Raw genomic sequence first — 15151 nt, 5'->3', positions numbered from 1 at the left:
GCTTCCTTCCATGAGAAGGCCTGGTACAAAAAGCTATTTTTAGCATTACACTTTTAAAAATAAAAGCAATGTGGCAGTTTTTAAAGGAAATACACAAAGGTTATGATAATTTCTTAAATTACGTAACAGTCACTCATTTACTAAGTTGTAAAAAATGATAACTGTTAGTCACAAGTGAATTGCCTCTGGATTTTATTTGTGACCTTGAAGTTATTTAACATGCAAGAAGATTGTTTGGAGCACATAAGGTGACCTTTAGAAAAGAAAGCTTAGGTCATTCCTAGCTCACACACAAAGGGGTCCTTAGTAAGAATATGCTTGTTGCACAATCAAAAAAAAAAAAAAAAGGCAATTTGGATGGTACAGTAAGTTCAGCTTGCTTGAAATTAAAATGTGTTTTTAAACAATGCTTTGAGAACTGAGTTCTGAATTCACTTTCATCAATTAAGAAGCCACTGACATAAGCCTTTGACTAGACTCAGCTGGCGACTCCCAAGAATGTTTTTTTTGTGTGCATAGGAAATGAAAATCTGGAAACAGAACTAACAATGTAGATATTGTTGAAGAAATATAAAATAGTAATTGGGAGAGATAGCTATTTCTCATAACTAGAGGAAGAGAATTTTATGATTAAAACATATGAATCTAGCTTTGAACAAGCTTTTGGAAAGTTACACTCGGTCTGGCTCTTACCGTGCACGACTACGGAGGTACTTCTGTTATTGGCTCCAGCGACGTTACTGGCCACACAAGTATATTCGCCTCCATCCTGAAGCCGAACTCTCTCAATATGGAGGCTCCCATCTCTCCGCACAGTTACGTAAGGATTTTGTACCAACTTAAAGAAATAAAAAAAGTCATTTTTAATTTAAAAAGGTAATGAATTGTTTATGTCAAAACCAAATCTGCTTTTTTTCCCAACTGCATTATTAAATATAAAACAATGTATTTTAGCACCCTTAAGAAAAAGTGATATGCATAACATGTTACCAAGAGTCTATCAGTTACATTTCATATTGATATAGTTCCAAAAATTATACCTAATATTTATCTGAGAGTTTTGCACATGCTGAAAAATGAAAGAGTAGATGCAATTTGCTTCTTGTTTCTGTAAATTTTGTTACCATTCAGGACTCAAATTTTACTATCAAATCTCTTTTTTTTTTTTTTTTTTTTTCCGGTTTTTCTCCGGTACCGGGAACCGAACTCACGACCTTGCGCTTGCCAGGCAGGCGCTTTTGCTGCTGAGCTAAATCCCCAGCCCCTCAAATCTCTTTTGGTTTAAATTGTTCTTTCCGAAGACCTTATTATCACTAGAAAGTAATTTTGTATTTTTATTTTGACGTATAGGTCCTTATTCAAGCTGAGAGAAAGTTGCTTAATCCCAACACCCATCCTTGTGAATTTACAAAGTAAAATATTAGCAGACACCGTGACACAGGAATGGTATCAGAGAAGATGAGTGATAGCTTCAGTTAAGAAACATGACCTGTAAAGCCATAGCATTTATATACAATACATAGAGGCTATGTTGGTGTTAAAGTAGGACCATCCTGTACAATGGTGGCGAACCTATGGCACACGTGCCATGATGGGCTGTTCGTTATCACTAAAAGTCCTAAAAGTTTCACCATCATTGTAAGATATGCTCACTTTAAGTGAGGTGTGCTGTTTTTCCTGAGGCTTTTATACAAATATAATTTATAACTTCTTACACAGAGTCAATTAACTTCTAACAAGGACTTCGAGAAGAGAGTCACAATATTTTGGAAAATGGCAGGGGAAATGCTCTGAACTACAATGCTTTCAACATAAATTGCAAGTTTACTGAAAAATCTCATAGAACTGTAAAAGCTTTCAACATTCTTTCATAATTGAATATTATATACTAAAAAACAATTGCATACTGTAGATCTATATTTTGAAATATTTCATGATAGAAGATATAACAATAATAAAGATTTATATATAAACTGAAAGACTTTTATGGCATATTAACATTTCATAATGTCCTGCAAAAAAGAACATAAAAATATTTAAATACTATGAAAATAATATTATTTAAGATTTTATGTATTCTGAAGGGAGTTTACTACTAACATTGAATTTAATGTAGATTTATGAAAATGAAACTATTATTCTCCATTTTTACTTCCAAAATAATATATATGCGATAGACATGTTAATAATAGAGAACACTTTGGTATACTTCCAAAATATATTTCCAAGTTTATTAAGTTTATATTTCAGTGTTTAGAATACATCGCTTCTTATTCAATAACACTAGCAGTATAAATGGGTGAATTTTAAATGTTCTTACCATGGCTGAATTTTTAGTCCACCGACGTTCTGGAATGGGGTTTCCAGCCAGAATAGCACAAGGCAAGGTAAGCTGCTGGCCTTCGATAACATTGGCCACAGAGGGGCTGATTCCAATAAGAGGAGCAACTGAATCAGACAGAACACAGGAACTTTCAGCTTTACTCATCAAAAAGGAAGGCAAACTATTTTATGGGGCCAATATCCCTACTGATTATGCCATAAAAAGTTTTCAGTATCAAAAATTGTTAATGAAACTTAGTATTAATTTGAATATAGAGATAAAAGGTGATTTTAAGGGTGGCAAAAGGATAGGTAATAATGAAGAAATAAAGAAAGTAAAAAAGAAATGTACAGAGCCTCGAAGGCCGGAAATGTCAAGCTAAGATACTTACAATGCATTTGGTAGGCAAATGGACAGTGATTAAAATTGTCATCTGAAAATTGTGAACAGACTGGAAGGAATGGATACAACACAAAGACTGCTATAATAGCAGAAGTAAATAAAAGGAGGTAGACTATGTAAGTTGGAATAGTAAAACATTGTTATGGTTTGTGTCTGTATGTCCTCATGCAGTCATGGGGTGGGCTTCTAGATTTTTGATTGATCCATAGTCCAATGCTGGAATCATGGGTGTGAGTGTTATACCTGCCCTGGGGCAGATAGTTTGCATATAATGTAAGGGAGGGAAAGGGGCGGCTTGCTGCTGCTCCTCCCTTTTGCTCTTGTTGCTTTTGCTGTCTTCTGCTGCTATGAACAGTTGCCCTTTGCCATGTGCCACTCTGCCTTGGAGCCAACCACATATGGACTGAAACCTCCACAAATTGTGAGCTAAATAAACCTTTCCCTCCTTAATACTACAGGTCAGGTATTTTATCTGAGCAACAAGAGAAAAGTAGCCAAGACAGAAGTACTACAAATATGTTCTTTCCTAGAAATCAGTGATAAGTTTAGCATAAATAAAAGCAAAATCCTTAAGAGATTTTTCTGGGAAAATTTAGGTATATACAGAAATAATAAGGAAAACACATAAAGAATATTTCATTGATGAGTATTACTGAGAAATGTGTACTGACATATTTCAAAATCATATCAGATGTTATAGTAATATGAAAAATGTAGTGCTAGGGAAAAAAGAATTTTTTTTTTTGGTTTTTTTTTTTTTTTTGGTTTTTCTCCGGTACCAGGAACTGAACTCACGACCTTGCGCTTGCCAGGCAGGCGCTTTTGCCGCTGAGCTAAATCCCCAGCCCCCGAAAAAAGAATTTTATGGAATAAATATAGGGATATATATAGATAGATAGATAGATAGATAGATAGGTATATACTTGTATATATATATTTTAAACAGTGAAAAGATACTATTGAATAAAAGATATTGAACCACATGTATCACCACTTAGAAATAAACTATATTTTGTTCTTACTTCACATCATGCAAAAACATGTCTATGTGGACCAAAATGATAAATATAAAATAGGTAACTAGAAAAGATTACCACCATTTGTGTGTGTATGTGTTTATAATGAGGTTTAATTTATTCAAATTAGCCTTTACTCTTTCAAATTGAACATAAGTAACTTGAAATAAATGACCTCTAAGGTTATTTTCAATTCTAGCACTCCATGAAATATGAAATGGTGTAGAAGAGAAAAACCTAGTCTAATAATCAGGTCTTTGTTTTTCTTTTTGTAAGTGGCACAGAGAAAAGATGTAGTACAAGTAGCATGAGGATTCTGGAGAGCGTGGTATCTAGACATTTCATTGATCTTACCAAGTCCTGTCACTGTTATCGTTGCCTGTGACTTGATCTTCCCAAACTGGTTTTCAGCTTCACAAATATAGGTTCCTTTATCACTTGCCCATAAGTCTAAAAGGAAGAACTCATTTATTCATTCAGTACCACTTGTGAAGTCTTAACTATGTGCTAGGCACAGGTCTGAAATCAGATGGAAATTATGGTACTTCCTTCTGTTGGTTCCTTTTCTAGTGGAGGACACAAAGAAAAATCAGCAATCACAGCCCAGTGTGGCAAATATTGTGTGAGTTTCAGACAATGGGTGGTGAAGGCAGAGATCAGAAAAATTGATTGTGTGTGAAGAAGATATACAAAGATTGAGAGCAAAGGCAGCACTGAAGCTGTACTTGCAAAAGTGGGCAGAACAGAGGAAGGGTCATCCAAATCTAGTGGATTGCAAAGGCAAAATCAAGGCTTGAAAAAAAATCAAACAACAGACCTTCAAGAATGGAAAGCTGCACTACCCTAAGGGCAGTCTGGAAGTCTATGGGGCAGATTTTCAGTTGGCCCAGTAGCTGGCAAGGTCTGTTTGCATTTACTGGACAAAACTTAGGTAAAACATGAGGCAGAGTAACAGAAAGAACAATTATCACTAGTTCAGCATGAATTTTGAAGGTCCCACTGGAAATTTATGAATTTGGCATTTATTTATAGTTACATGAGCCTAATTCTTTTTTAAGCAGAAGAAAGAACTTTAGCAAAAATTATTTACAATTTTAGAAAAATCACTTCACTAGCTTAGAATTTGAGAGTATCAATGTCATACTCCTATATCAGCTGTATTTGAGCTATGGAATGCCTGGCAATGATAAATAAAAAATAAATGTGCATGAATCTTTATATCTAGAAATACATACTATTTTAATATAAATTACCTTCACTTATTTCTTTCTTTTCATTTCATGCTGGATATTAAAATGGGTTTAACTATGTAGGCAGGATGAACATATAGATTTTTTCAGGCTAAGGAAAGCATTACAGAACACTTGTAATTAAAGATAATTTTACAGTACTCAAGGTGTACACCTCTTAGTTATAGGTTTGTGGGTTTAGGCAGAAAGCTGAACCTGAAGCTGTATAAAGAGTGGGGTTTTACCTTGTGATCAATAGAGAAGCCAAGAGCAGATTTCAAATAGGAGGATGATTGTAATCCTGTAAGTATCATAACTAAAACAGCACAGTTTAATCTATTAAGATATAAATATATACATTTGTATAAAATATATTTCCTTTGACCTACTTAAAATAAAGAGAGCTCCTGTTCTTAATTGGCTGGTGGAGCTAACTGAAAAAGGTCTTGAAAAAATCGGCATATTGTCAGATCTTCGCCATTTGATCTTTGGTTCTGGATAACCCTGAACGTAACAAGGTAATGTCACATTTGAGCCAATTTCCACAGAGACATCAACAGGTTCTTGTATGAAAACTGGAGGGGCTGTAAGATATTAAAAATAAAAAGGCATTGGTACAGAATATGGGCACATAAAAAATCAACAGGTTATTAAATTATGAACAGGTTGAATTTGAATCAAATCATTGTTTATAAAATACTGTAAATTTACCCTGTAGTTATTCCTGTCTGATATGGAATGGCAGGTGTATTTTTTTTTGTTTTTTAAATGAGTAGAGGCAGTAAAACAACTGAATTGTGTCCTTAAAATAATATATGATATGAAGAGTGGGAATTTAAACTAAGACCATCCTTAATAAAAGCATTCTCTCATTTTAGGAATTTGTTTTCAATTGTAGTTCATGTTATGCTGCTCAAAGCTTAAAACTTCCATATAAATAAGTTGGAAATGTAATGTAATATTTTCAGTACTTTCCGAACTTTCTTCCTGTGGCTGAATTTTTACAATGAATTTTTACATTAACTCTGGGTTTAATTTATACCAGAGCTTTTCTTTAATAATCATTATCTGAAAAGTCAATGATATTTACTCCTAAATTGTAACCTTGTTCGATATCATATTCTTGTTCTTCATAACTTAAATTTTTGTGTTAGAGAAATGTGAGAATCAACAATACAAATTAAAGTAGTGAAACATAGTATCTGATGAAAATGAGTATAGTAAACATTTATATCAGGCAGAAATGAGACATAATGCCAGAGTTACAAAATTATACACAAGGAGTCTACAGATCACTGCCCAATCCAGTTAGCTATGGAAACTGAGAGAAAGAGACAGAAATAAATTAGAGGCACCTTGAAAAACACAGAGGTGCAATATAAGGAAGATGCTGTAAGCAAGGACAAAGAGTTGAGGCTTTCAGTAGGTCCCAGAAATTTGTGATTAATGATGTTCACAGCATAAAACAAGAAGAACCATATAAGGTACTACTGGCAGCAGTGGAAGAAACCAGCTTATGTAAGATTCTAAGCGGTGGTACCCTACAAATGTCTCCCTGATAAAGTTAAGGCTAAATCTTGGTTGGGGAAATGATGATAATTATCATTTTCAGAGCCAGGAATTTTGTTCAGGGCATCCTATTAATTCTTTCATTTAATCTTCAAAATATTCCTATGGGGTAAGTACTATTTTTTATCTGATTTTATATATGAAGAACTGAAGATAGTTAATTTGTTCAGTATCACATGACATTGAATAATTGAGATAGGATTAAAAAATAGTTTCAAGTTCAGAACCACAATCTTTTTCTTTTTGTCACCTTCCCCTTCTCCATGGGTTCTAATAACTGCTCATGTCCCCCCTCTGCAGCAGGCAGAGATCAGAGATCATTTCTTTCTTTCCATAAGACTTCCACAGCTAGGATGCACCACTGTCTCCTAAACACTTAGAGGTTTTTCAGACAAGGTTGAAGAACCTCTAACTCTGTGGCTTTATTTCTTGTTATTTTCCTACCTCTGAGTAATTGACATTCCATGTTCTTCCTCCAAAAAGACTGACCTTTCTAATGTCAATATCTCTCCTCTTATCATCCCCTTCAAATGGAAAGTGTACTGTGGATCTTGGCTGCTGACATACCGACAAACCTTCAGCACAATTCCAAAGGACCCTTATCTGTGATGCTGCCCCATCATCTGAGACCGACACGATTTCTTCCCTTCCTGAAGTTTCAGACAGCTCACTCTGTATTGTATGCCTGGCAGTTGTCCCACTCAGTCTAGTACTAGACTAGTATGCCTCAGTTTATTTTCCCTAGAGAGTTTATACTGCAACCATATTTTAACATGAATAGGGACTAACATAGTATTGAGCATCATATGTGGCTACTATAAAAATTCACATTTGTGAATGAATTACTGAATCAGTATGAAGAAACTTTGGCTAATAATCCAGTGGACATGTGTTTTTGTTCCCTTAAGCGTTAAGACAATGACAATCTTGACCTTAATGCATTTGAACTTTCACTTCTGAAAGAAACATGGTGATTTCAGAACCCCACTTATTTATTTATTGAGCCTAAACAAAAATAAATTAAATATCATAACTGAACAAAATGTTTTACAAAGGAAGTGGTATGTTTGTGGTTAGATTTTTCTTAATCCATATATATATAAGAATCTTACTTATAAAAATGATAGGTAAATTCAAGTGCAGAGGCCCACGCCTATAATCCCACCTACACAGGAGGCAGAGACAGGAGAACTGAAAACTCAAGGACAACCCAGGCCATTTTACAGAGAGCATGCCTTGCCATGAAATAAAGAAAAGGCTGAAGATGCAGCTCAGAGATCCATTGCTTGTCTACTGCATCCCCAATACTGCAAAACAATTTTTAAGGCAGAATAAGTGTATTTTAAATATTGTTTGAAAAGCAGCTCATTGTTTCCATTTACCCTAAAGCAGATAACTTTGCTGAAAGATGGATATTAACTCTAAAATCTCAAATGTGTTAGACTTGGAGTTTGAGCAGGTAATGCAGCGACAGACATAAAATAAATTCTAAAATAGCAAGAGGATATGAAGAAGCTAGGAATCAACCAAATACTCAGGGGAAAAACAAATTGACTGACACACTAAAACATCGGCATCAGTGTAAATGGAGGTGAGCTATAATGATCAGATTAAAAAAAGAAATTCTGGAATCAAAAGGGCTACGCACAGCTCACGTTGTATCCACAAAACTCAGTCAGGATGGAGACGCCATCCTTTGTGAAGCAGATGCAGTCCAGGAACACATGCACTCAAATCAGAAAACAAGACAAATGAGAATACCAGACACTACGGAAGCAGCCAAAGACAGCATAAGCGACAAGCAAACCTCAAGAAATGAAGTGTTGTCTACATCAGCCAAGAAATCTCTTAAATACTTCCTATCCCTGAGTGTGGTCACTGCAGCCTCCAAGTGAGCTACACTAGGTGAATGGTAAACAGATTAAAGCAAGGAGAAGAGAAGAGCACTGTCGGGTGGTACACTTGCTCAGAGGAGGCTGCACTGTTCGGAGAGGTTAAGAGCCTGTTCAGCGTTTCAAACAGTGGCTCCACTACTGCTTAGACTATCAGCTTGGGAACATGAGTTTGCCTTCTCCTGTTCAAATTTCCCCACAAGCAAATGGGAATAATAGTTTCCATTTTATGTTATCAAAAGATACAAACTTCATTAGCCATTTAGTACATAAGGAACATCCAAGTATTATCATTACAATTGCTACTATAGAATTAATTTATTAAACCTTACTTCTAGAGTTTAATATATCTACAGTTAATTTTAACTTTCGCCTTTTCAGATAGTCTTTTAGAATAACGTTTGATCTTCTCAAGCATTTGTACACCAGGACTTTGAGATCTACACAGGGTTAATGCTGTGCTTCAGCTTTGCGTAACTTACTGATAGACACGGCTATATGCATACATAATTTTGAAAATATAAAACTTGCAGATTGTCTACCTTGCTCTAGAAACTACCCCTTAAAAATTATTCCAGTTCCCTAAGAGACAATTAAAAATATATTCCCTGCACAGCAGCTTTTGTATTATGTCCTCCAGAGATTTTTTTTTTGCCTAAAATAATTAGACACATTCTTTTGGTTGTAGAAGACCACAAAACACGAAACCAGCCAGGGATATAGCTGAGTGGCACAGCGCCTGCTTGGCAAGCGCAAGGTCCTGAGTTCGATTTCCAGTACAAAAAAAAAAAAAAAGAAAGAAAGAAAGAAAAACACGAAACCACAGCTTGAGACTCAATCTCTGTGTGGTGTGGAATTCTAGAAATAAAAGTGCACCCAGGCCAACTTTTTGTTTGATGTAGCCAATCCTCACTGCTTCCAAATGACTTCACAGTTCACTACCCCTTTTTAAAAAGGATAAAAAGCATTGGTAACTTTCCCCGTTGACCTGAAATGTCCGCAATGTAAAGCCATGATCACGAGAAATAAGCAAAGGGACACTCTCAAGAAGAAGCTAGAACTGAAGAGTATAAAATAAGCCTTTCGTTACTTTTTTATCAAGTATTGTTAATGTGAAGTAATAGGCCCATAAAAACAACGTGAAAGCCCACATAACTACATGATATGGACAAAAGCATGTTTTTCTTCTTAAGTCATAGGCTACTTAAATTTATGCCGAGTAGTTCTGGAACTCAATAAATAATTGTATGGACTACTAAGCTTAGTACTTAACTTGTCTCAGGCTCTTCTAAAAAGAAGTTAGTTTGACTTTCATATTAAAAGCTCAGTGCTTCATCCTAAATACTATACCCCTATTGGCATTCTATGTTATTTTTTAAGACTCATAGAATGAAAATGACCACTTTATGTGTGCAGTTAATATCCATCCACTTGATAGATGCTGCATCAAGAGGCTTCACTGGTAACAGCTGACATGTTGAATATACACTAATGATGAAGTCTCATTTCATCTTTACAACCCACCTGTGAGGTAGAAACAATTGTATCCTTATCGTACAGATAAGGAAAGTTAGACAGACAACCCATTCTCTTCCCAGTCTCTGAAAAAGTTTTGATTCATACCGTGTTTGCCTTTACACTAAATAGTAAAAACCACATTACTAAAACTGTGATTTACATGGTTCTTAGCATCTATACCCAGTTAGAGTATGAAACATCAGCCAGGCGTGGTGGCGCACGCCTGCAATCCCAGAACTCAGGAGGGTGAGGCAGGAGGATTGCAGTGAGTTCAAGGCCAGCCTGGGCTACTTAGTGAGTTTGAGAACAACCTGGACTATCGAGCAAGACCTTGTCTCAAAAAACTAAAAATAAATAAATGAATAAAACATAAAAACAATATGAGACAATGGCTTTACATCACAGAGTCTAATCAACCTTTGTAAACTGCACTAACAAAGCACAAACTGTGAACAAGGATATAGTTAAGGCATAACAGAAACCTGAATCATGCTGACTTTAATACTGTTACTTGGCAATTGTTCACAATGATTAAGGTTCAAGTAAGCAAACAATTAAGTTTCTATTAATGGTTCTATCAGAATATTTACTGGAATGAAAGTTGAGAAATCTATTGTTTTAGAAAGGGTCATGGAGAGTGAGAATCTTGACTATGAATGAACATAAAGTTCAGTTCAGCTATAGAAAGAAGCATAAATATGAAATATTTGTACGGATGTTTCCCAGTCCAATGCAAGGCACCGCAGAACAAAGAGCCTTACCCCTCACATGATGTACCACTCTACAACAGAGAGACCCTGCAGAGTCCAGCAGCTAGAATGATCATCAAAAGGGCAATAACTGAGCATGCACCAACACATGTGTGCTTTATGTACACATGGACTTTGTATAAACTTCGAGGGAAGCAAGGGTGTCATTGTCTTTTTACTGGGAATACTTACTGAAGCTGTTTCTGCTTGCGCTAAGAAACACTAAAAGAATGCTAGGTAAATGCAATCTTTCTACATGGGAAAGAGGAAGAAACAAAACCAGAAAATGCTAAGAACTAAATGCTATGATCAGTATGTTCCTTGAAAACTAGAATTCTTCACCTACCGATCCTCCTTATGTGGGCCTTACTTTTCTAAAAATGTGACTGTGTTTTGCACAATGCTGGTAGACTCAGAGGTAGTCTTTACCCGGAGACTCCAATCTTATTTTCAAGGTATTTTTCTTTAAAACCACAGAGTTTAGTTATGGTTAAAACACATTTTATAGTGCCCTAGACAGATTTGATAGTGGGCTTTGTGGTCACTTCCAGCTTTGTTGATTCTACCTCAGAGGCATAATCACCAAGAGTGAAAATTACTCATTAGATAGCTTAGGGGCAAGAAGATTTTATAGATTCTAAGAAGAAAAATTTTAGTTTACATAAAAAAATACGAAGCAAAGAGGGCCATAATTTTCTTTCTTTCTTTTTTTTTTTTCCGGTACCGGGAATCAAACTCATGACCTTGCACTTTCCAGGCAGGTGCTGTACCGCTGAGCTAAATCCCCAGCCCCTCATAATTTTCATTTAAAGACTTAAGATAATAGAACCAAAATGTTCTTAAATGCATTGTCCTAACTTTTGATTAAAAACACTAGTTTTGGGGAAGAAAATCATCTGACATATTATACATAACTTAAATTGCAATTTAATGAAATATTGTATTTTACAAACTTTGAGAGAGGCAAATGTTTAATTATCTGTTAAATGAAGCTGCGAGGTTCTCTTCCATGCAAAACAAGCTCTGTTTTATTTCAAGTTTTACCACATGGTTTAGAGATGTCTTAAAGAGATGTGCCATAGAAAGACAAAGGAGGAGGAGGACAAAACATCTTGACTAACCCAAATATAGTTGTCATGCACACATTGCATCCTTCACATATTGATTGACATTTATTTGTAGTTAGTACTTTATTTTATACACTTGAGAGTAATTACTAGTGAATTAAAAAAATGTAGCAAAAGCACCATCTGTTACCTTTGCTGTCATCAACATCTCTAATTTATGGTTTAGGGCTAAAGTCTAATTTCTGGCCTCCAGATGTTCCTAGTTGGGAATTTGGTGGCAAAATGGATGACTCCTAATAGGAAAATGGGGATGTATGATGATATACTGGTGAAGTCTACATCTCTAAAGTCAGACAACTTGAGGTCAAACCTCTAGGCCTTGCTCCTACCTCACTCTGTAATCCTGATCAACTTGTTTGGCTTTTATGAGCCTCAGTTTCCTTGTCTACACAATACACCTACTGATAACATCTTCCCCTAGAGCTCTTATGAAAGTCCACCAAGATAATACATTAAAGTTATTGGCACAATGAATGGTCCATTGAAATCATCCATTATTGTGTTAATAAACTGAAAGGCTCAATTTAATTTAGCTATTCTGACAAACATGTCTACCACATTGTGTCACGGTTATTGCATATGGAAAAATAACACAGAGGTTTCAAAATAGATTCGTCTAACAGTTCAGGATGCTTACAGCCAACATCCAGAGTTATCTCGCCAGTTGCTCTACCCGCATCATTGATGGCTACACATGTATAATCACCAGCATCCAGATCTTGAGTTTCTTGAATCTTCAAAAGTCCCAGGAGAGGGTTAATAATGAGGAATGTTGAGGGCCTCAACTCAAGATCTCCTAAGTCAGAACAAAGGGGAGAACATTAAACACTAAATTACTACATAATTTATTCAGCTAACGGTTTGATTTCAGAACCAACTTCTGAATACAGTTAATTGCAAAGGTTTTAAATACAAGTGTATTATGCAACACAGACACTTTCTATAGTCTTAAAAGTGGCCCCTTAATAAACTGTTTGCAATATGTGTAGCTGAATAAGGATGAGCTCTTTGAAGCTATCCTGGGGACCTAGGAAAGTCTGGCAGCTTTGACTTGTGTCAAAAGAAGCAAACAGAAGGTGAGGGTTGAAAATGTTTCTGCTTTCTTTGTGGCAGGATGTATTTTGGTTACCCAGCGAATGCTTGCAAAACTACAGGTTTTCATCATTTATCTAATTAACGGGTTTTTGGTTTGTTGAACACTATCAGTTAGATTTCGTCTTGTAAGAGGTATAAGCTGCAGGAAAAGCTCTAAGAATGTCTGGGGAGGAAGGACCACAGGTGGCTGGAGAGGTTAGGGAAAAGCTTGCTAAGAAATGAGAAAGAATGGATGAGAAACTTCTGACAAAGGCCAGAGAGGTTTTGTTATATAAATCTCCAAGGGAGCCTCAACTAAAATCTGTACTATTTACTACGACTTCTGAAGTTGACTTGTGGAGTTTTAGGATGACGCAGGCAGGGAATGAAGTCGTGGAAGGTAGAATGCCATGTTGAGTTCAACCGGGGGCTGGGGTTTAGCTCAGCGGTACAGCGCCTGCCTGGCAAGTGCAAGGTCGTGAGTTCAATTGCCGGTACCGGGGGGCGGGGGTGGGGGTGGAGCATGTTGAGTAAAACCAAAAAAGTCTAGCATGTCTGAGTTACTTGCACATGCTCTGTGTTCCCATAGACTTCAAGTCTCCCAACGACCTCTCCTATTTGAAGGCACATAACACTTCAAATAAACTGTAGTTTGGGTTATTCTTACCCTCATAGCTCCCTTCTTCCAGGGGATCACTTGGTCAAAGAATGAAATTAATCAGGATAACCAGTATCAAAAAAAGCACACAGTGGTGATATCTAATGATAGTTCAGTGTCCCTATCTTTTTTGTTTGTTTGAATATTTTGTAAAGGATGATGTGAAATGTATGACAATCCTGAGAACTTCCAGGGAGTTAGAAGGCCATATTGTTCTTAGAATTCCATGGCAATCCGCGAGTCAAGCCCGCAAAGGTACTCTCCAAAGTGTCCCAGAGCAATCAGATGCCCTGAGTCTTAGGACCTGAGAAGTAACTCTCTTTGCCTGTAATGGGCAAAAAGAGACCTAGAGCTAATAACTCTTTTGTTTGTTTGTTTGTTTTTTCCGGTACCAGGAATCAAACTCACGACCTCGCACTTCCAGGCAGGCGCTGTGCCACTGAGCTAAATCCCCAGCCCCCTAATAACTCTTTAAGACACTGTAAACAACATCTACCAACCACTCAGGGCAACAGACAATTCTTTTCATTTATATGATTTTCTAAGGAGAAAAGGTCAAAGGAGCTCTAAATTTAAACTTAAATACAAAAAAAAATTGCATTAGCAACCATCAGTGCCAAAAACAAAAAACTTATACAGCACTTCAAAATGTAAAACTCCCAATGATCTTTTAAAGCCTGCTACTATATACCACTTGGGAATGAAAGAAGTGACTAAAACTATTGTCTGTGTACCTCTGGGAAATTTTCATAAATAAAAGCAGATGATGCTGACATAAACTTTCCTCCCACTGAGGGAGGATGCAATGTGACCTTGTTATTCATTAAGTATTAAAATATTTGGGCTAAAATCCATTTAGATTTTTAAAATTTACTTCTCTTTTACATTTCTGAAGACAAAACATAATGTTGGAGGATGAAATAAAGACCTTCTGCCAAGAGCCTTTTTTTATCAAAACAAAACCTAATACATAGTAAAATATATGTTTTCTTGGTAACCTATTATAGGATTTAACACTCGTGACCACTGAGGAAATTGCTTCACCTCTAATTTAAGTTCAATTCTGGCCACTGTGGACATAAAGACTTACAGGGAAGTCATTACCCTTTGCATAAGAGCCTTTCAAAGAGTTGATGATAATTGAGTATTTATTGAAAATGTTTGTCTTAAGACTCCTTAAGTGAATACACTCTCAAATTACAGGGGACCCCAATGAATTTCTATGTGAACTACATTTATTTATTTTTGGTATTTTAAAAATCAAACTGAAAATCTTAAAAATATGTGCATTAACTTATTTTATATTAAACTGATGGTATTTTAACACAATATACATATTTTATGAAAAGATAATATTTTGTCAAGCAAGAGAAATATAACAGGAAGAGTGGCATTGTTCACATTTTTGCAAATTTATATAATGTCTAATGTATTGTTTAATAAAAGACAGCTGAGGACCCATATTTGCTTCCACATTCCCTTTCTTGGATATCACACATTACACAGACTCACTGTGCTAAGCAAATGGGAGTGAAAATGACAATATCTTAATGTTATTAGGAAAACAATTTTGAACTTCACCCAATTGTAAGAA

The 15151-nt window shown here is 35.8% G+C and overlaps 1 protein-coding gene across 3 annotated transcripts in view; it reads right to left on the bottom strand.

The window, feature by feature from the left end:
* The window catches only part of Hmcn1 (hemicentin 1), a 393676-nt gene that overhangs the window by 185330 nt on the left and 193195 nt on the right, over positions 1–15151 (bottom strand). For all 3 annotated transcript variants that reach the window (XM_005375081.2, XM_013521738.1, XM_013521742.1), the window contains 5 exons: positions 12463–12621; positions 5360–5554; positions 4096–4191; positions 2321–2448; positions 694–838 (listed from right to left, as the gene is read on the bottom strand). In XM_005375081.2, coding sequence (XP_005375138.1) covers positions 694–838; positions 2321–2448; positions 4096–4191; positions 5360–5554; positions 12463–12621 — 723 coding nt within the window. The remainder of the gene's footprint in view (positions 1–693; positions 839–2320; positions 2449–4095; positions 4192–5359; positions 5555–12462; positions 12622–15151) is intronic.

This window comes from Chinchilla lanigera, unplaced genomic scaffold (genome assembly GCF_000276665.1).
Source record: "Chinchilla lanigera isolate Chin_1 unplaced genomic scaffold, ChiLan1.0 scaffold00005, whole genome shotgun sequence".
NCBI lineage: Eukaryota > Metazoa > Chordata > Mammalia > Rodentia > Chinchillidae > Chinchilla > Chinchilla lanigera.
This window is presented reverse-complemented; position numbering and strand designations above follow the sequence as displayed.